At 40.9% G+C, this 20,612-nt stretch overlaps 1 protein-coding gene across 1 annotated transcript in view; it reads right to left on the bottom strand.

The window, feature by feature from the left end:
• Window positions 1–19,621, bottom strand: part of stac (SH3 and cysteine rich domain) — a 28,854-nt gene extending 9,233 nt beyond the window's left edge. Inside the window, exons 1-7 of the mRNA XM_083924753.1 lie at window positions 19,229–19,621; window positions 15,978–16,311; window positions 8,444–8,577; window positions 3,443–3,524; window positions 3,173–3,279; window positions 2,371–2,452; window positions 1,221–1,288 (exon numbers count right to left, since the gene is read on the bottom strand). Of these exons, the coding sequence (XP_083780879.1) occupies window positions 1,221–1,288; window positions 2,371–2,452; window positions 3,173–3,279; window positions 3,443–3,524; window positions 8,444–8,577; window positions 15,978–16,311; window positions 19,229–19,342 (921 nt within the window). The 5' untranslated portion in view covers window positions 19,343–19,621. The remainder of the gene's footprint in view (window positions 1–1,220; window positions 1,289–2,370; window positions 2,453–3,172; window positions 3,280–3,442; window positions 3,525–8,443; window positions 8,578–15,977; window positions 16,312–19,228) is intronic.
• Window positions 19,622–20,612: the final 991 nt, after the last annotated feature.

Raw genomic sequence — 20,612 nt, 5'->3', positions numbered from 1 at the left:
GTCTCGGGTAGTTTAACACTGAACCTGGAAAATGTCAACAGATGGGGATCCTGCGTGTGTTCCATTTGTGCGTGTGAACCTCTCATCTCAAATTGGAGGCTCCTTCTCTGGCATAGAAGCAGTTTTTTCGAGCGTTTTTCTCTGCTCGTTACCCTGCAGAGACTCCATCTGTCCGTTCGCCTGAGCTAATGGACCTGTCGGCTGACAGACAAACGGCCCCCTGCCAGCTGTGCTCGGTCCAGCCTGATAACATAGCACAATGCACCTTCAAGCCTTTCCCCGAAATGGATGGCTGGACTGCTAGACTGTTTTGCAGAGGAAAGGGGTGTGTGTGGAAAGGGGTCTGTGTCCTTTTGCCTTGTATGGTTATTTGTTCATTTTTATGTTTGTCCAAGTATCTGTGGTCTTTTTCCACTGTTGACAAGAGATAAACATGTAAAAGTATAAATGTACTATAAAAGAATGTATACAGAGAACATTGACACTTAAAGGAAAAAAACGTTTTTAAAAAAAAAGTTTTTAAATCTGCCCATGAAATATTTAGCGTTATGCTGCAGGGGGTGCCAAGATTTTAACCTTGTTCTCTCTCACTAGCATGGAATTTGCACCATCAGCACTCCATCTACACCAAAGAGAATAAAAACAGAAGCCACAGACCCCAGAGCTGCAGATCCAAACATTACGTAAGGTCAAGGCTTCTCACTATCAGCGCAGGCTAGTGGTGGTGTCAGCTCGTGTATGATTTGTTACAGCAGGAAGAGAAGTTTTCCCTCAGAGTCCTGGGAAATGCAGAAGTCACGATGGAAGCGAGGGGCAAAGTGCAGCATGCTTAATGGACACAGAACAGACCGGCTGGGTGGGTATCAGTCCTCAGAGTGACCACGAAGAGTTCAGGCACTGGTCATTCGACGAAGTCTGTTCACAGAGGATTTCAGACTGCTGCACCAATAATACACGTTACTCTATAAGTCCCTGAGCTGCAGAATAAAGATCACTGTGTGAAGTGAGGAGAAAAGTTGACGACCAGAGTTACTGCCAAGACAGTTTAAGCTTTCCATTCCTCTACAATAGTTCATTCTAATTTAATCACAAGTTTATTATTTTTCCCCAAAAATATTTGTTGCTTGTTTTTGGGATAAATTCATTGTACGGCCTTTTTCTACAACTGCTGGAAAAACAAGCTAAAAGTAAACAACACTGTTGTTCTTTTTTTTTCTTACCTGCAAATCGTCAGGTTCTCTCTCTGGCTGAAAGTAATGCTCGGTCCCGTTCTCGATGACAGTGAAAACTGCAAATTAAAAACAAATAAACAATTAACATTACTAAATGAAATGACCGATTACAAGTGAACGCAGCATGACTGTTAGTGACGAACTGGGCTGACAGGCCAACTGCTGTCAGCCGCGTCACTAATTTGGCGGCCTATTTACTAGCTTAGCTTTATAAGCTTTATTATTTAGTTATTATTACTTATCTACTCCGGGAATTGCCAAAGACACTCAAATTTAAATACGCAAAAAAGGTAAGTAGAAGTGCTTTTATTAATGGGTCATATGGTTGATCACCGTTGTTTTAGATAGATAGATAGATAGATAACTTTATTTATCCCCGAGGGGAAATTAGGTCATCGTAGCAGCGGTACAGAGCAATCAGAAGTACTAAAAATAAGATAAAATATAAAATACAAAATATGAACAACAATAAAATAGAATAAAATAGAAGTACAGTATTGCAGATAAAAACACTATATTAAAATGTGCAATGTGTTTAACTCACTCTTTGATAAATAATGACTTAAAAGACAATTAAATAGATGAAAATCTTACGCAGCACAACTTTAAAGGGCCCACTGGCACTAAATCAAAGTTGCCACCAAAAACTTCTTCTTCTGTGGTGACAAATATTCATACCATTTAGTTGAAGAGTGTTTAGAAGTGTTTCAGCCATTAACCCAAGCAGTGTCATGGCCAACATGTTGCCCAGGCTAAGAATGTATTAATTTCCTCTTTTGTCTGAAGGAAATTGCTCAGCAGCATTGTGGCCACGCTCCAGAGAGTATTTTCCAGGGACTACCTAGGTAATTCTTCCTTCACTGCTCAGAGTGAATGCTCCAGATTAAGGGTCAGTGCTCTGCCCTCAACTACAGGGACTATTGTGTAGCTGAAAAACCCCAGTCACTAAATCATGAGCTACACATACTTCAGTTCAGTGGAAAAACAGTAAATAGCTTTATTTGATGGTTCATAGGAGGAGAATTCGATGTTGCAACCTCAGACTCTCTTGTTGCGAGAGAAATAGTAGTGTGTTTTTCCCTGTGTCACTACAGGGCTGTAATCCAGATGCACACAGTGTACCGCAATGGATTCTCACCGTCATCACTGTGTTTTCTCGACAACTCCTGCCTACTGCTGTGAGCCAACACTTCCTCTGGAACCTTATCCAAGTCTATGGTCTGCAGAAAGAAGAGATAAAGCAGATTCCATAGATATATAGACAGATTAATAGATAGAGATTTCAGTTTTCAGTTTTTTATCAGAAACTACCTAAAATGCATCCACTTTTACAATCTAACCAGCTATTATGGAGAAAACTGTAGTGTAGCAAACACGCTGTTTCTAAGTCTGCATTTGGAAACTATTATCATAACCCCTGTTGAGATCACACTGTCTCTGTGAGTCTCCACTGACACACACCCATTCCCTAACAGCTGTGCAAGACAAGACAGGATGGCCCAAACCCAACAGCTTTTAGATGTCATCATAAGGAGGCACGTATCCAGGCTGCAAACACAGTTTAGCTTACATTAGAAGTGATAAGCTATGAAAAACAGATTTCCTTTCAGAAATGGAAACAAGGCAGGAGAGTGTAGCTGTACAAGTACAATCGGTTCAGTCCATCTTCAAAGCTGTAACATGAGTGTTTGCACCGACATCTCTCTTCATCACTGCCTGGACTAGACTGCCTTTATTGGTAGTGTTTACAGCCCTGCAGTGGCAGTATCTATTTAGACCATCAGCTACAGCATATCTGTTGCAAAAATGTATAGTATAATACATGAATTTCAGTGTGATAATCTGCACGTTTCACGAACAAAGAGAAGACAAATAGAAATGGAAGTTTAGACAGAGTAAAAACAAGAAATATCAGACATGATAAATGATCCTTTTCTTACCGAGTTTCTGTTTGGAGAGTCAGAGCCACTGGCTCTCTTGGCCTTTTGCGCGAGCGACGTCCCAAACCTCAAGGCCTCATACACAGGGTCCACTTTATTGCCACAGGCTTTAGAAAAGAATCAAGTAAAACAAATGTTAAGCTTTCAGGATAGCCATGTGGTGAATACCATAAAACCAGGTAGTGGAAGTGAAAAAGTGTTTATGGAAGAGTGTGGTAAGTTTGGTTTTTGCTGATAAGTGGAATTATTATGGAGATTTAAACTGCTCACCGATGGGCATGACTTCTTTGATGCAGCCATACTGTTCCTGTATCAGTAATGGAGAGCTGTAGTAGCGCCGAAATCCTTTCGGCTGAAAGACAGAGTGTGAAAAATAGAGAGAAGCGCCAGACGTTAAAGACAAATCAATATGCAGCACCACCAACAGGACAGCACCCTGACACTGAAATACTGCACATAATTCTGTTTAGTTCGACGTTTAAGAGAACGACAGAAAAGGGTGTTTCTAGCCCCACGCATTCTGGGATAAACAGGGGAAAAAAGCTCTGGCTTGTTTGACTTCTTTAATGCAGCAAAGGTGCCTCTGCAAAATAGTCTCTGTCGACTGTGTGTCGAGACCAAGCCCCAAAGCAAAGCGACTTCCTGGTGGATCCACTTAGGAAGTGCCAAAAATTGCAGTTCACCGAGTGGCTAGCGGTAGTTTTTATTCTATTGGGAGTTTAAATTTTCTAAATAATTAGGGCCGCAGCCTCTTGAGTGACAGCTAGCCACTGGCCCTTACTTCCCCTCAGTGGTAAACGTCAGCCAGATGGACGTATATCCCTCCCCCCAACGTCACATACATGCCCTTTTTTGGTAAGAGGAAATGAGGCGCAGATAGAGTCAAGACTCCCTTAGATGAGTACGATTGGATCAAGTTGAGAGAACAGACCCCGACGGAGAAGCTACGCCCATTTTTTTATACAGTCTATGGGTGAGACTTACTACGACAAAAGACAAACTATATTAATGTGTTGACCTAGAGATGAAGCCTGCCTAAACTTTAGCTAGAGCTAGAACATTCTAGACTCAAGAGGGTTAAGGGGAAACAGGGGCTGTTGTTTACGTCAGACCCAGTAAGTATTATTAAAATGAAAAAATATTAATGTCTTTAGTTTTAAAAAGTGCATGACCATCATACAGAGTTGAACATGCGGGAGTAGAAATTTGTGTCAGATGTCCCAAATAAATGGTCTCAAAGTCACTATCTGCTGTCATGTCCTCCTCCCATCTCCCAAGGCCCTCGAACATTTGTCATTTATAAATCCATTACGTGCTTCCTAGCCGATCAATACTTCCCTATCAGTTTTGAATCCTTCTTAAGTAAAGAAGAAAGATGGAAGATTGAAATTCTCCTCAATCCCTAGACATCAAATAATCTCCTGCACACTGAGGAATGATTAATGTATATAATTTTCTTTTTCCTCTCTCTTTTATTTCTGGAAGTAGTCCTAGATAAACAATCATCATTTCAGAGTGTTTGAGGACTGCCTTCTTTCCGTTTATTCGTGTAGTCAAGTGGCAGGTGGGGAAATCTGCATCGCTAATCAGTTTAATTAATTCTTCTTTCGACACTTCTCGTCCTGGCACGGCTAAAAGAAGCAGCCCTTGCGCTCTTAGGGCCCATCTTGAAGAACTGAGACATCAGGGGCAAAAGGTGAAAAGAGGAACGCCTGTTGGGAGTTCATTTGGCTGCAAACAAAAGACACCACTCTTTGTTGCTGTCAGTGACCTCATTTACTAGACTCACATTGTGACAGCAGTAATTGGTTAGTAATTAGGTTTTGGGGGAAGTCATGGAAGCTTTCTTATGTGTCTTTAATTCACAAAATGCATGTTACTATTTAAAAAACGTAATGGCAAGAGCAGAACTCCGATTAAATGATTTATTCGTGCACGGATGTTTCAGAACAATGTAACAACCAAGCACAGACAGTTGCACAACAAAACCCACTGACATCGGTTTACCAATGAAGGAAAAACTAACTAAAACATCTTTGCATGAATAATTAATTTAATGAAAGAGTCGCCCTATTAAAACCCCTGAACACTCACACGTGTTTTCAGTTAATCCGGTTGATTAGACCTCTTGACTGTGTGGGTGTGCATACTGTGATTGATTGACATCTTCCAGAGTCACCTGTTAGCTTTGTTTCACCTGTTAAGGTGGAAAAAAGTACGCCTTTATCATTCTTAGTGGTAGCAGACATTTATGACCTCCAATTCTCATTAAAGCCCATCCCGCCTTCAACCTATGCATATTGCACAGTGCTAATTGCACAGGGCTAATTAGCCAGAATAACTCACCCAACACCTGGGTGGGTGTTCAGGCGCTTTAATGTTTTTTATTTTGAGGTTTTAGCACCCACCCACCTAAAAGAATTCAGGATGTTCAGTTTTTTAAACATTCATTTATACATCAACATGTTTCTGCCATGAAATTGTGTGATCATCAATAATGTACATTAATAACAGCATGTAATTGCATTGCTGCAATCAAACTTTGTAAAAGATGTGTTTCCCCTTTCCCTATCTTGAGGTACTGCTGTTTGATCTCACAAACATTGAGAAATTCCTCTAAAAGCTTAAAACAATAGGGGAGAGCATGCATATGGTGAGTGTTTTCAGTGACCTCGCTCTATCAAACTTGTAGTGTATACACACTGAACCAAAGAAACAAAACCTCTGGATTATGCTGTGGCTAAAAACATGAGTGAAACTATAGTTAGACTGAAACAAAACAAAACTGTGTGACAGGAGAGGCCAAATCCACTCTTTTTTAGTGAGCGCTAAAGCCCTTTGTTAGCGAAGTATCCAACACATTACCTGTAAACAAGAAAACATTGTGTGTTTAACTCTAGGTAAGTCACAAACTTTCAGTGAAGACCTGCCTTTAAAGAGTCTCTGAAAAACATAAAAACATTAAGTACAGAAACCTTATGAAGAAATGGCGATACACCGGTTTCGTGGTTCATAAAGATTCGGAGCATGAGGTAACTTGATTCTTTTGCTAAAGGGTTCTCAAGCCAAGAGAAACAAACATGGCTGCAGAAGTGTCCAAGTTTAGAGTTAAGTAGAATTTAGAGCTGTACTCCACTGGGGACACTTCCCTTTTTATGCTTGACCTCTCAACCTCATTTTCCACTCCTGAGAGCTGATCATATCTTCAAGCCCCATCCCTTCGGCATCTAGTGGAAACCGTCACAACGGAAAAAGGAGAAAGGCTATCCGCACTGGTGGTATTACTCCCATATAATTTCCGGATGACATCTATGCATTTTATTCTTGCTGATTCACACAAACTCAACTTACTCTGAATTTCCTTAAATTCAAATCTCTGTGGGGAATAAGGTAAGGAAAGGTAGAAAATTACACATGATAATATGACAGTGTTACAGTCTCCCTCTCTTCAGTGTGGGATGTGTGCGAATGACTAAAGAGACCCACTTCAGTCCTCAATGCAAGTTAACTGGACTGCTATGGAAGTAAAAAATGCTGAATGTTTCATGATGCTGGCTTTCGCTGGTTTAACTGAACCCTCCCCAGTAAAAACACTCAGCACTCCCCAACACACCAACTCCAACTTTAATTATGATGCGGCTGATGAGGGGGGATGCAGATTGCGAATCACATAACAGCCCACAATCTCAATTTTCATCATCCAAAATTGAGCACAGGCCCCCAAAAAACTCACCAGAACACTCTCAGACTATGATATTGTTGTTGTAAGTTGGCTGATTAATACAGTACAACCTCTGACTTATGAGGTAATAACAGAGAGAGGCTGGCCTACCATGCACCTACACATTCGCACATTAGCTAATTAGCAGATAAACACAGGGAGGTAAATTGCTGAAAGTGGACATAATTTTCAGGTTCATGCTTGTCTTTTGGGTTTTCTACTAAGCCCCCAGCACAGCGACTTCCTGGTTGATCCAATACAGAAGTGCCAAAAACTGCAGTTCTGAGTGTCCACTAGGAGTAGCTTGCACAATAGAGCAATTTCTCATTGGCCCCCCATGTTAAACAGGCCGTTTTCACAGCATAATTAAACTCACGTCCCTCCCCCACTATCACCGATCTCTTCTGTGCTTTCAAATCGAGTTCTCGTGAGTGCGCGTGTGACAGATTCCTGTGAACATACCAGCGTCTTCCCTTATCAATAAAAGGCATGGAGTACATGCTACATGGAGGTAGGCTGGCTGGCTGACTTACTCATAAATAGCAACTACTAACGTCATTTTGCGTATACCTAGCTTGAGGCGTGTGCCTGTGATATTGTAACATGCGCGAGTGTGCACGAACTGTGACTGAGTCAGCTCTTAAACAGCCCTGCAATGAGTGGACAGGATGTCACAGGCTCTGTGGATTTTTGCAAAACAAACAGGCTCTACGTGCACGTAGAGGCGCGTTTCTTTTTTCTAAAACATGATGATTTATGTTGTTCTATCGGAGCATAGTGTTTGCTGGGACTTAAATGATCCTTAATGAAATAAAGCAATAAAATGATTAACTAAATCGCTGGAAAGCAGCTCACTCAAACCAAAATTGTCCAGGAGACCCAAAAAACACAAAATTGAAGGCAAAGGCGGCCCGGGAGACCTTTGATAACCCAAAAGGCTGGAGTAACAACAAACTTTCCAGCACCCCTAGTTATACACTGGGAAACAGGCAACTGACATCAAATCCACACAAAGTTCAGATTTGGTGTTCATAGATACACCCACAACTTGACAAGCCACAGGGAGAACCTCTCACTACCTCTGATGGTGTCAGTCAGCACAGAGCACTGCAGATTCAGGGTATATGAAAACTCCCCACACCTGAGCTTAATCAAAGCCAATCACACAACTGACTGCAGTGAGTTGATTCTCTCACCACTCTCACTGAGCCCTCAAACAGCAGAACTTAAAGTGAGGAGGGGGTCAGCATTTTAATAAATAGTGAGCTGAATTAATATTATTTAACACACTGACTGACAGAGTGGTGATATAATGATGATGAGGACGATGACGAGGATGGATTGTGGTCACAGATGGACCAGCACACTCACACATAAAGTGTGATTTCTGAATAAAAACATTCTGGTTGGAAACAGCCAATTCAAATATGTCTGTTTTGGTTTCTATCATAATGACACCAGTATTTATAAGCCCAGAATCTCCCTAACTGTTAACAGTCAAGAGACAAATGTACTGTCTATATCATGTCTTGTTTTGTCATGTATCTTACCAGTTTGCCCATGCAGCGCTGCTGTCCCACTCCATTCTCACATTTGTGGTGGAGACTCATCTTGCAGGCTTTGCAGCGGAGACCATGCTTTGCCGTGTTTCCCGCCAGGAACACCACATGCTTGGCTGTTGTACCTGTTAGACACACAGAAAAGAGGCAACAGGCTCAGATCTGTCATGTCAGGAACTGGACTCGAAAGGTGAACAGCAAATGACACACAAAAGGCAGAGCTGTTCCCAGCAGGCACTGGGGAAAACCTGTAAAGTAACATGTGGAACATTTTAACAGGGCTGCAATTTAGCAAACAGGATTTGCACTTCTGAAAAACAATTTTCGCCAAACTGACTGTAACTGAGCCAGTGCTATCTCCACTGAGAGAAACCATTTCAAACTGCTGCCTTTATGCATCTCACCCTCACTTATTAATATGCCACTCACAGTTGCTGGAATAAATAAAGATTAATCTGAATTTGTGAATCACAATTACGCAACATTGCAACAGCAAACATTCAGCGTGTGCATATTTGTGCACGGAAGTGTGTGAATGAATTACAAATGAATATGGAAAGAAAGATAAAGGAGGAAACTGAGAAAAACTGTTTCTTGATCAGAATGGAGATGTGAGATTGCAAAGAGAAAGGTGTTGGCAGAGAATATAGTTCAATGCAGACTTTACAGGCTAATAGCTCAAGCTCACCTATTCAAAAGTCCAGGCACCTTAACCTTTAAAGATTAAAATGATCCTGATATAAGACCTTGAACACAGACCATATTTCTGCTCAGGGCAGAGAAAATGTTGAAAATTTGATGTAAAGAAAAAAAAAAGAATCATAGAGCACTTAGTAACCCCAGCATGCACCATAAGTTCCCCTGAGTCAGAAGCTATCATAACACACACAGTGAATGATGTGGCAAAAACTTTACAACCAAATATTAATAAATATTCATAATTTACTGGACTGTGGAAGTGTGTGGTGTGAGACAAAATACTCCTATGAAAAAATGTCAAATGATTTTCGTTTCAGTAAATATGGAAGGAAGTTCCTGAGAATACAAATTATATAACCACTAGGCGTTACACATAGCGTGACATAAACCACCATTTGCAGCCACCAGTAGTGTATCATTTGACAGTGATTCCACATTAACAAGAGAGGAAAGTGCTACCAAATCCCAGTGCTGTTATTAGTTGTGGGCTGGCAGATATGCACCTCCAGCTCTTTATTGATTAATCAATGAGCACGTGCTCTGCTCCGGCCAAACCTCTGCATGCGTTCATGTGAAAATATGGGCATGCAAAGAATTCATCAATCTACTTCTGTGGGGAATGAGAGCACAGGAGAAATATGGGTCTCATCACTGAAATATTGTCAACTTTGTTCATGATTGGGAAGTTGTGGATAGTTTTTTTTGTGCATTGTGAGTGGGCGTTGTGGGAAACAAATACAATCAGCATTTCAGTCCAGATTATACTCAAAAAACTCTGCTTATTCAGTCCGATGAACAGGGGCGAAGGGGGTCAATGAGCAGAGGTAACACTGGAGTGTGAATATGAAACCAAGCAGAACATCTGATCCCTGAACAAGACACTGTGTACTTAAGGTACAAAGCCCTTCATGTGTTTACAAGGTGGGGGAAAAAAACTCTGCTTACTCTTCACGTGCTGTAATGCAAACTGGTGTCACGTATATCTGGAGCTGGGCAGCAGTGAAGGGAACTCAGTAATGGGAGGAAAACTGGATCTGTATTCCACATTTTAAAGCTATTGCGTTGCTTGGCTAAGCCTCTCTGCCACAGAGCTGGCGGAGTTAGTTAACCTGAGATGGAAACCGAGCGAAATGGGATCCCGGGCCTGAACCGCTCATCGGTCAGCCACAAATCGCCAACAAAAGCAGAGGCAATGGGCACAACCTGCACCAGTTTTTAGGTCACTCTAAATCAGGTCAACTGATGATGTTGTTTAAAAAGCACTTGGATTATAATTCTCCTTCAGGTCTGTCTGAAGCCCCCTTCCATCTCTCTGAATGCACAGGGGCAGGACGCAAATGAAACCCTTGTCAAGGAGTTATTCATGGGCTTGTTTGAGCTGAGTCATTACAACATGGAGGATAATGAGAAGCCTCAATGTTAACTCAAAACAGCTAAGAAGGGAACAAACAAATGTGACTCAGCAGGCTGATACAAGAAACTGCAGAAAGTGAGTGTGTGTGTGAGTTTGTGTTTGGGTGTTTCTTCCTCCAGGCTAAGAGAGTCTGCGGCCTTAAGGCATTACAGCTGTGGGGAAAGTGAGTGACAGTGCTGCTCTCTCTGGCATTTGCCTTTTCTTGGCTAGTCTGGTTTAAAGCCATTCTTCATTTATAAAACAAGACAAGATTTTCCATACCTTCGTCATTCTAGCCTCTTATTTTTTCCCACACGGCCTTTCTCCCTCAATTTCCCACTCTTCTTCCCCATAGTGCCTCTCTCACGCTGCGCACTCTCCTGAAAATAGCCTTACATCAGTCCATTAAGCCACTGTTCTTACTTCACGCCTCCTGATTTCCCGTGCAAATAACCTTCAATGTACAACTCCTCCAACTCCTGCCAAAACACTGACCTCAGCAGTATTCTTTGGTTTATTTGCAGACTTTATACCATTACCATTATAACATTTATGTTTTGGAAGTGGGGTTGTATGAGGTACTTAAACATAGTCAGTCTATTACCGCCAGTAGATGGCGGTCGGCACGCGCCCAATTCGGAGAACCAGACAGGAGTACTGCTACAAGGTACTGCTATAGATGAACAAGTCTAAGGTTATATTAAGAATATTTTCACCCCTCTACCTTCTGTACTCCTATGTATAATTAGGTTAATTATACGTAGGAATTATTTCATACAACCCCACTTTGGAATATCCGAAATATGCCTTAAAGGAAAAAGGCCTTTAATGCTCAACACAGTACTATAAAGCTGTTTTTAATGTGTGCATCTGAGATCCGGGGTCTGAAATGAACTGTATAGGGTACAGATGTAACATTAAATTAGACTATGAGTCTAAAACATAGACTTTATAAAAAAAAGGACATAGCCTCTACGTCAAGGTCCGTTCTCTCAACTTGATCCAATCGTACTCGTCTACAGTAGTCTCCATCTTGTCAGACTTTGACCCCGCCTCATTTCCTCTTACCAAAAAAAGGGCATTGAGGTGACATTGGTGGGAAGGGAGAGACGTCCATGTGGCTGACGTAGTCTTCCGAGGCGAAGTGAGGGCCAGCGGCTAGCTGTCACTTAAGAGTTATTATTTAGTAGTAGTAGTTATTTTTCAAACTTTAACCTCCAGTAAAATAAAACCAAGCCTGGTACAAAAAATCCACCCCCAATAGTGCTGTCATGAAGATATGACCTAAACATACAGACAGGATTTTTTTGTACCAGGCCTTTAAAAGGTTTAATTATGCTGTAAAAACGGCCTGTTTAACATGGGGGTCAATGAGAAATTACTCTGTTATGAAACCTGCCCCTAGTGACCACTCAGGGACTGCAGTTTTTGGCACTTCTGTATTGGATCAACCAGGAAGTCGCTGTGGTGGGGGCTTGGTCTTCAACCATGCTAGCATCTCTGTGAGACTGTACTTAGAGCAGCATGCTAACATTTTCACGATGATAACGAGCTGAGTTTTGCAGGTATGTTTACCACGTTTACAACTTAAAGATTCCATTTTGTAAAAAGCGAGATTTCCATGTCTTTGTTTTAATATAAAGCAGGTCATGGTGCTATATAAATACTTTGAAAGAATCAAACTGTTCAACGCACAGAGAAATGCACACAGCCCGTATTCAGAAACTGCGACTTTTAACGAGCTGTCAGCACATCTGTACAGTGTGATGTCACAACTATACTATATATAGAAAGTGCAGCTACAGTGCTGTTACAGTAACTCCACGGCTCCAATTATGCTGGCATATGTGGAAGCGAAAAGCTGACCAATTAGAGCTGACTGGGCTTTAGAATACAGGTAAACTCAGACAGACAGCATGATAAAATAATGTGTCCTTTGAACATTAAACCATGTAAACATGTTCTAGTAGAACCCCAAAATACAAGTATGAACCTCAAAACCTGAGCATTATATGGGACCTTTAATCGTGTATGCCGCTAGCATGTCACTTTCCTTAAACTTTGAATGAACTCCTATTCTATAAGGAATTTCAATAGAGCGCTGGTGTGAGAGGCATTGTCAAGACATGTCAGACAAGGTCAGCTGTCCATTGTAACATTAAAATGGATTAATGTGGTATAAGTGGAAGTGCAAGGACGTGACACAACACACAGCTGTTGTATTTTGTGCGACAGAAAGATAGAATACACTACTGACACTTGCTAGTACACACCTCTTACACAGTAAGAGTGTGTGTGTCTGCAGTGTGTGTGCAGTGTGTGTTAATGCAGGGAGGAGTTGTATAGCCTCAGTTAGCATCACAGCCGTATCTGTCTACTACCCAACCTTGACACTGACCCCCTGATTAGTTTCTCTCTGGAGTCAACCATAACTGTAATGTGTATCTCTGGGATTTTATAGCACAAATTACTGCATGTTTCAGATTTCTCTCACATTCATGGTGAATATCAACTTTTCTTATGCATTAATCCAGGGATCTGGATGTCTTGATTTGAGGCATTTAAGGGATCTTGTAAGTAAATGACTGCCTAACCCCTTAAAGTTCATAGAGGATATCAGCGATTACTGATTGACAGTGATATTTTGAAATAACTTAAATTGTGTATGTGCTTTTAGAAAAACACAGGTTACTGTATTTAGTACACGTTTTTTTGTTAACTTAGAAGCTGTGAAAATGTAATTTCCTGCCCTTTAAATTATTTTTCACCCTTTGCCAGCCACAAATAACACTCCCATTTACTCATGCAGACATTTATCTAATAAGACATTTACGGCAAGGACCTGCAATCAATATCTCAGCACCAGCCTGTACTTGATCATTGTATCATCTTTATCTACACAGTGAACTAATTCACTCTGAGCCTCACAACAAGGACACTTGCTTTTATGGACATAAAGCTTCACACTGAACACAGCAGTCAGCCAGTGTAATGAATAAAATCAAAAAGAGCAACCTTGGAATAAATGTAGGTGTACACTGAAAACACTAGTTAAATAGAAAACCTTCTTCTTCTTAAAGGCTCTGCCCACAGACGCAGGTGTTTTCAATGACTCTAACTGGTTATACTTCTACTCAGGTTGAAGCTGGGTGGAGCTGTTTAACTTTATGAACTAATACCAAATGATAGCAGGTGTAACAGAGGGAGACGTCAATCAAGCACAGTCACTCACACAAGAGATCTAATCAGGCAATGTAAGTGACAACACCTGTGTGGGAGACAGTGAGTGTGTAATTTTGCCTTTATTCTATCAGCGTGAAAGAACTAAACAATTTTTAAATACTAAAAGGAGTCATTTGTCTTTTGCTGACTGTTTAAATAGATGTACAATCACTCCTATGCATTTTCTCTCCAAGTCATAATAGGATTATCCTTATTAGCATGAATTATTTACCGTTATTATGTTGAATTACAATTGTTCAACTGAGCACAGTGTATGAGCTTGTATACAAGTGGTTTTAAAACTAAAAATGAGCGCCTAGAGAGAAATGGTATTAAGTTTATTGCTCTATTAAATATTTATCTAGTTCTGCTCTACCTTCATCCAGTAAACTTAATGAATGACTCATTGAGCACTTTAATATAATTCAGCCACTTCTATAATGGATGACACCTTTCATTTGTACAGGCTTTTATATAATAAAGGATCCTCCTTTTGGGAGCAGGTGGGTGTTTAATGTTCCTCGGCGTCCTTTTTGCAATATAAGCATATTGCTATTAATCCATGTATTTGGGTGAGTAGGGCGTATCATAAATATATGGCAATGAAACACCTTTTTTAAAGTAAAACACTGACATTAATTACGAATTTAATCCTATGGTAAATTAATGAATATTTACATTTTTTGTGAACTATTTTTCCTGAAAAGTTACTGACGTCCGCTTTAAAGATCAACATATCCTATCTACATTCAATTACATACTATATAATATTAGTTTTAAGTGGTGTATTTCTATATTTTATTTGAGTTGACAAATGCAGACGTACTAAATGTGAGAATCAACAGTGTGTTTTTGTGCTTACTGAAATGTATAAATGTATATTTAGTTTGCTGTGCACTAATATTTATTCAATTACAAGTATTTTCCACTGTACAGAACTTTATCTATGGATTCACCTTTATCAATGTTTTAAACACTTGTAATCAATTACTGCAATATTTTAACTCCACAAACCTCTCTCTCTCTCTCTCTTTCTCTCTCTCTCCCTCTCTCTCTCTCTCTCTCTCTCTGCTGCTGTGCTGACCACACTGTGTTCTCATTAAAGCAGGACAAATGAAGAAGAGGGCAGCATCTTTTTTTCATGAGTGGACCAGAGGGCTCAGGACCGCTCCTTGGACCAGGCAGCCCTGACATCATACTTTCATTATAAACAGACCACCAGAGGCCCATTCAAGGCTTCAGCCACTAGACGCGCCTCACTGGCCACACCATATAAAACAAACCGCAACAATGGTTGTCAAGATGTACAGAAATATGTTTTGAGGGGTGGGCAAAGGGGAAGCAATTTCGATCACGCTGGCCGGGGTATGAAGCTTTTGTGTGTGAAACCAACTTCATGGTGGGTTGAACTTTAGGTTTACTTAAGTCGTAATTTTTGATGACCAATACCAAAACAGCTGATAGCAAATAGATTTGTGTCCTCCATCCCGACAGAACTGACAAGAAATATGTTTCTAAGAATTGTGCACTTGTCAGGATGGAAAAGCTGTGATATCAGGGGCTTGTTGAGCAGATGGTGCGGGCAGCCCTTGCCATTATTACGCTGCAGAGGCCCTAAGATATAAAGACTGAGTGGTCCTTCAGAACTGATGGGCAACAAGAAGGGAAGCAGCCAGAGAAGCTGAACATCGGTCGGGGTAGAACAGGTATAAAGGAAGCTGGCACTGTGGCTAGCTATCTGACACCCAAGCAGACAGATGGAAGGACCTGGCTCGGTGTGTGAAAAAAGGGGAATTGAGATGCTTTGATCACATGTGAGCAGGTAGAGTTGGATGCTCAGTGTCAGGTGAATACATTTCTGAGTGTTTCAACGCATACAGTCTTGCTTGTGTGTTCATTCTTACTGGATAAGAATGGTATGTAAAATATGAAAACAAAGTTTAGCGCTCTAGGAGAATATAACCTCACATCCTGTCGTGTCCATACCATATGTGCATATCATTGCATATTCATTACCTCGATTCTGATGACAGAAAATATTTCCTCAGAACTTCATCAGGTCGTATAATGAAGGTCTCGTTATGAAATGCTTTTTCTCAATGCTGTCATTGCAAAGTTCATTCACTCGTGTGCAGGATTTGTTTACCTAGCTTTCTGTTTTGTCTGATATTCTGATCACACTAATGAAGGAGGGAGGCATTGTGACCATACCTACGATCATGTGGTTGCAGACGTCGCAGAACGTGGGCTTCTTGAAGATGTGCTCCATGAAGCAGTGTCCTGCAGAGTCTACCTGCAGTGGGTTTCGTGACTGGGAGCGTGATGTGGGTGGAGGAGCGGAGGGGATGGCTGGAGGGACCGGAGGGATGGGGTGGTTGGTGGTGTGCGGCGGGGCCATCCCGATGTTGCAGAGGTGGCCTGTGCTGCTGCTCACATCTGAGAGCAGCTCCGTCTTGTTGTCGTTGCTGGTTCGGAAGAAGTTGTCTGCGCTCTTGCTGCGGACACTCTTGGTCTTGAAGGACAAGGAGCGCTTGAGTCTCTGCAGCTGAAAAAGAGGTAAAAAGAGTTGAAGAAAAATGGAGCAAGGGAGAGAAAAAGACAGAAAATAAAGAGGAGAGAGGTGAATTCAGTACAAATGATTAAAGTAAATCAATTTCTGTAAAAACCCAAATAAATTACAAACTTAGTCTCAAAAGCCTTCAGGCAAATGCCTCAGTGTGCAATGGCTGATAAAAGACCATTGCAACTAAGTGGAAAACCTTCGAGGTTCCCTACCTGGAAGGTAATGCGATTTCCTGGTTAGAGCAATGCATCCCATCAGCACTATTTCTCACACGCTGTGCTGCCACTTCTGGCCATAGCCTCTATCAATCTCCTTAGGCCCCTCTTTTACAGTAACACTATTCATAACACTCCACACTGACAACTCCTCATTTAACCTCTCAGTGCGCTCTCCCTCCTCAGTAAAACCCACTTAATTCTGGGATCAAACATGCAATAAAGAATCTTTAATGTGATTTTTTCCTTCTGGTTTCTGGCTGGTGTGCGGCTGCGAGTCTCTGATTGAAGAATTACATTCTGTTTCGAGCGATTGATGGGTAGGGAAGGACTCCTAATGATGCATTATGTCCTAGAACACAGTTTCAGACTTGACTGTGAACAAGTAAACACCTGTGGGGATTTACTGTTTTTCTAATGGGTGCGGAAAAGTTGATCCGTCCTCTTCTAAGTTTGTTCCAAAGTATTAGCATCAACTGATTCTGAGCAGTGATACTCAAATGAAATCCCGGGCTTTAACTGCAATACAATTGAGTGAAAAAGTACACATACATTGTTAGCTGTGGATTTTGTTGACGCCTGAACGAATTGTTTTAGAAAGCTCATCACTGCAGCTTTGGTATGGTGAAGATCAATCAACTCTGCGGGTCACTGTGGAAAAAATCAATTTGGGCCCTTTCGCTACCATTACCGCCCACACACATGGATGCACAGCAGACATGAACATACAGCACACATATATTCTACTGAAGTTCTTCACTTGCATGGCTTTTACACATCCTGAAAGAAGAAAATGGTCGTACAACATAAAAATTATCTCAACACAGTAAAATCTAGATAACTAGAATTAGATTGCTTTTTTTTTCTACTACACATCTTTCCTGTAAGGTGGTGCGCATGCATCGAGGAGCTCATGCTGTGTTTGATGGCACCAAATCTATATGAGCTGTGTTCTATCATAAAGCAGGGAGGGTTATGGGGGCTGGACTGGGTGGTGCAAAAAAAAATAATTGAAAAGCCAGTTATGGCATAGGATTATGCAGTAATTGTCAATAAAAACATTTACTGATACAGCCTCTACACAAAGAGTGCCCTCTAAAAATATGGGTGGATGGAACCTTATGTGGCATTGACGTCACTAAGTGATCTACCTTAAAAACCAGTAAAAGTTGTAACGCAAAACAACTTTTATCTTTATGTACATGCAGGTATGCTGTTATGTTATGACTCGAATCAGCAGTACGCTACAGTTTACACAAGAGTGGAGGCTCACCTTGCGCTTTTGATGTTCAGGCCTCACAGTATTCTTAAAGGAGGAATAAAAACACAAACACAGCTTCACTTAATGGTGGAAAACTTGGTCAGCCTACTGTGGATCTCATTCCTCTTGCACTGTACTTCTGTAAGGATTATTCAACATTTTCTTTAATCCCTTTTTTTTCTCTGTCTGATGTGTTCTGTTACGTTGCGAGATATTAGAAGGCAGTGTGGTTGTTTGGCGGAGGCTTTATGTGAAATGTCAGCCAGGAATCTCTACCCAGTGACCAGATGTGCCAAAGTAAAAGCTCACGTGCACAAGGTTTAAAAGACACACGACGGAAAGGAAGACATCTCTATGACCCCAGCAAAAGCTTGAACTGTTTCTCTGAAGTTCACAGACTGTCATTGGTGTCTCCTCTGTACTGTATAGGCGCTTTGGGGCCAGGAGAGGAAAGCTGATGTAGCCATCCAGTGGCATGGTGACTAGTCCAATACTTTACTGCTAATTGTAGTAGTCTGGGCAACATGTGACCCACATAGATGGCAAAACGCCTGAGGCATCTGTGGATCACACAGCCTACTTTCCTACATCAGCCGTAAGTGAATAATACAAACCCAGATGGCACTTTTTTATTAATATACACATAATATTAACAGAGTATTACTTTTTTTTACCACAACAGCACACCATAAAACTGATCAAGAGCTTAAATAGCTGTTCATCATAACTGATTTAGCAACAATGGAGTTAAATACCATAAATCTATGACCTAAATATTATACTTACTCTCAAGAAAAAAAACTACATTTCTATGTGTCACATTGTGTGTGTGTGTGTGTGTGTGTGTGTGTGTGTGTGTGTGTGTGTGTGTGTGTGTGTGTGTGTGTGTGTGTGTGTGTGTGCCTGTGCGTGTGTGAGTTTGTTTGTGTGTGTGTGTGTGTGTGCGCGCGTTTGAACTGATTCCTCTTTATCTAAAGGTTGTTTTCTTATATGGTAGACTATCATGAGGTTATGTTATTCTCATGATATGAAGAGGTTTGCTGTGCTCACGGTGAGTCTGGCTCTTGTGGCACTTTAGAGGTGTTTTCTGTCCCGTTTATATGATTTACTTTGAATTCCCTCCTGTCATCGGTTTGGTATCCTCCTTAAATTTAATCAGTTTCTGCTGTTGAGGCTGTTTTACAAGGATGATCAGTCTGTAAGTCATCAGTCATAAAAAAGTGACATAAATAGTTTACGTGCCTGTTCTTTGGGGAGCTGTTCGCTGTTGAGTCGATTCGATGTTGTTTCGTGTTGATAGAAGTTTGTTCGCACTGCTCTATGAAAACGAGTTGGGCTAATGCACAGTGCGGATCTCACAAAATATCCGTCAATCCGGGGGTGGTGATGAATAGCAGCCTAAATATCAACAGGACAGTCCTACCTTGGATTCCTGCTGGCTGGCGTTCGCCGTCGGCGATTTGGGGGTCTCATCCTGGTCCTGCTCGTCCTCTTTGCTCTCACTTTCGTCCTGAATCATGTTGACCGGTGGGATCATCCTCTCCTTTCAGAATTTAAAAAAAAACAAAAAAAAACTGTTGCTCTGTAGAGTTTGTTTTCTCCCAAGCTGTTTACATCGTTTCCATTCCTCTACAGTTCCCGTGACCCAGAGGGGAAGTCATTCAGACCCGCTACTTCTTCTGCTGCTGCTGCTGCTGCTGCTGTGAGAGAGGGTCTCATCCGCTCGTAAGATATTTAAAACGTCTTGAGGAGGCTGCGAAACAAGTCCTCCACGAATCAAAAGTTGAAAGTCAGTCCGGTTCAGCTTCAAAGTGTCCCGTCTTTCCGAAGAAGGCTTTCGCGAGTATCGTGTTGTCGCGCGTAAAGCTGCCAAGACATCTCCAAGTCCACGCTGTGCGCCGTGCGCCACACACTGTCAGTGCGCTGTTTGGCGGAGAGATGCAAGCGATAAAGGGAGGGAAGGAGGAGACAGCTTCTCCGACCTGCCAAAATTTAGATGGAAGACAAACGGAGAGAAAAACAACCATATGGTCAAATTGAATCACTGCTTGATTAAAAAAATACATGTATGTTTAAATGGTGGGCAACATCATTTAACGTGTTTCCTTCTACGTGTTTCATTTCCACATCAAATATATGGATGCCCACTCCGACTAGAAAAAACATGCCTTAAGTCATTAATGAGTTAGTAGGCTATCTCGAAATAATCCGAAAGTTTCTCAAAATAAGGATTTAGTATCTCAAAATAATGAGAAAGTCTCTCAAAATAAGGACTTAGTATCTCAAAATAATGAGAAAGTCTCTCAAAATAAGGACTTAGTATCTCAAAATAATGAGAAAGTCTCTCAAAATAAGGACTTAGTATCTCAAAATAATGAGAAAGTCTCTCAAAATAAGGACTTAGTATCTCAAAATAATGAGAAAGTCTCTCAAAATAAGGACTTAGTATCTCAAAATAAAGAGAAAGTTTCTCATAATAATGACTTAGTATCTCAAAATAAAGAGAAAGTTTCTCATAATAATGACTTAGTATCTCAAAATAAAGAGAAAGTTTCTCATAATAATGACTTAGTATCTCAAAATAAAGAGAAAGTATCTCAAAATAAAAAGAAAGTATCTCAAAATAAGGACTTAGTTGCTCAAAATAAAGAGAAAGTATCTCAAAATAAGGACTTAGTAGCTCAAAATAAAGAGAAAGTATCTCAAAATAAGGACATAGTATCTTAAAATAAAGAGAAAGTTTCTCAAAATAATGAGAAAGTTTCTCAAATGAATGACTTAGTATCTCAAAATAATGAGAAAGTATG

The sequence above is a fragment of the Echiichthys vipera genome (assembly GCF_963691815.1).
Source record: "Echiichthys vipera genome assembly, chromosome: 12".
Taxonomy (NCBI): domain Eukaryota; kingdom Metazoa; phylum Chordata; class Actinopteri; order Perciformes; family Trachinidae; genus Echiichthys; species Echiichthys vipera.
The sequence above is the reverse complement of the archived record's forward strand: the minus strand, read 5'-3'. Positions and strand labels throughout refer to the sequence as shown.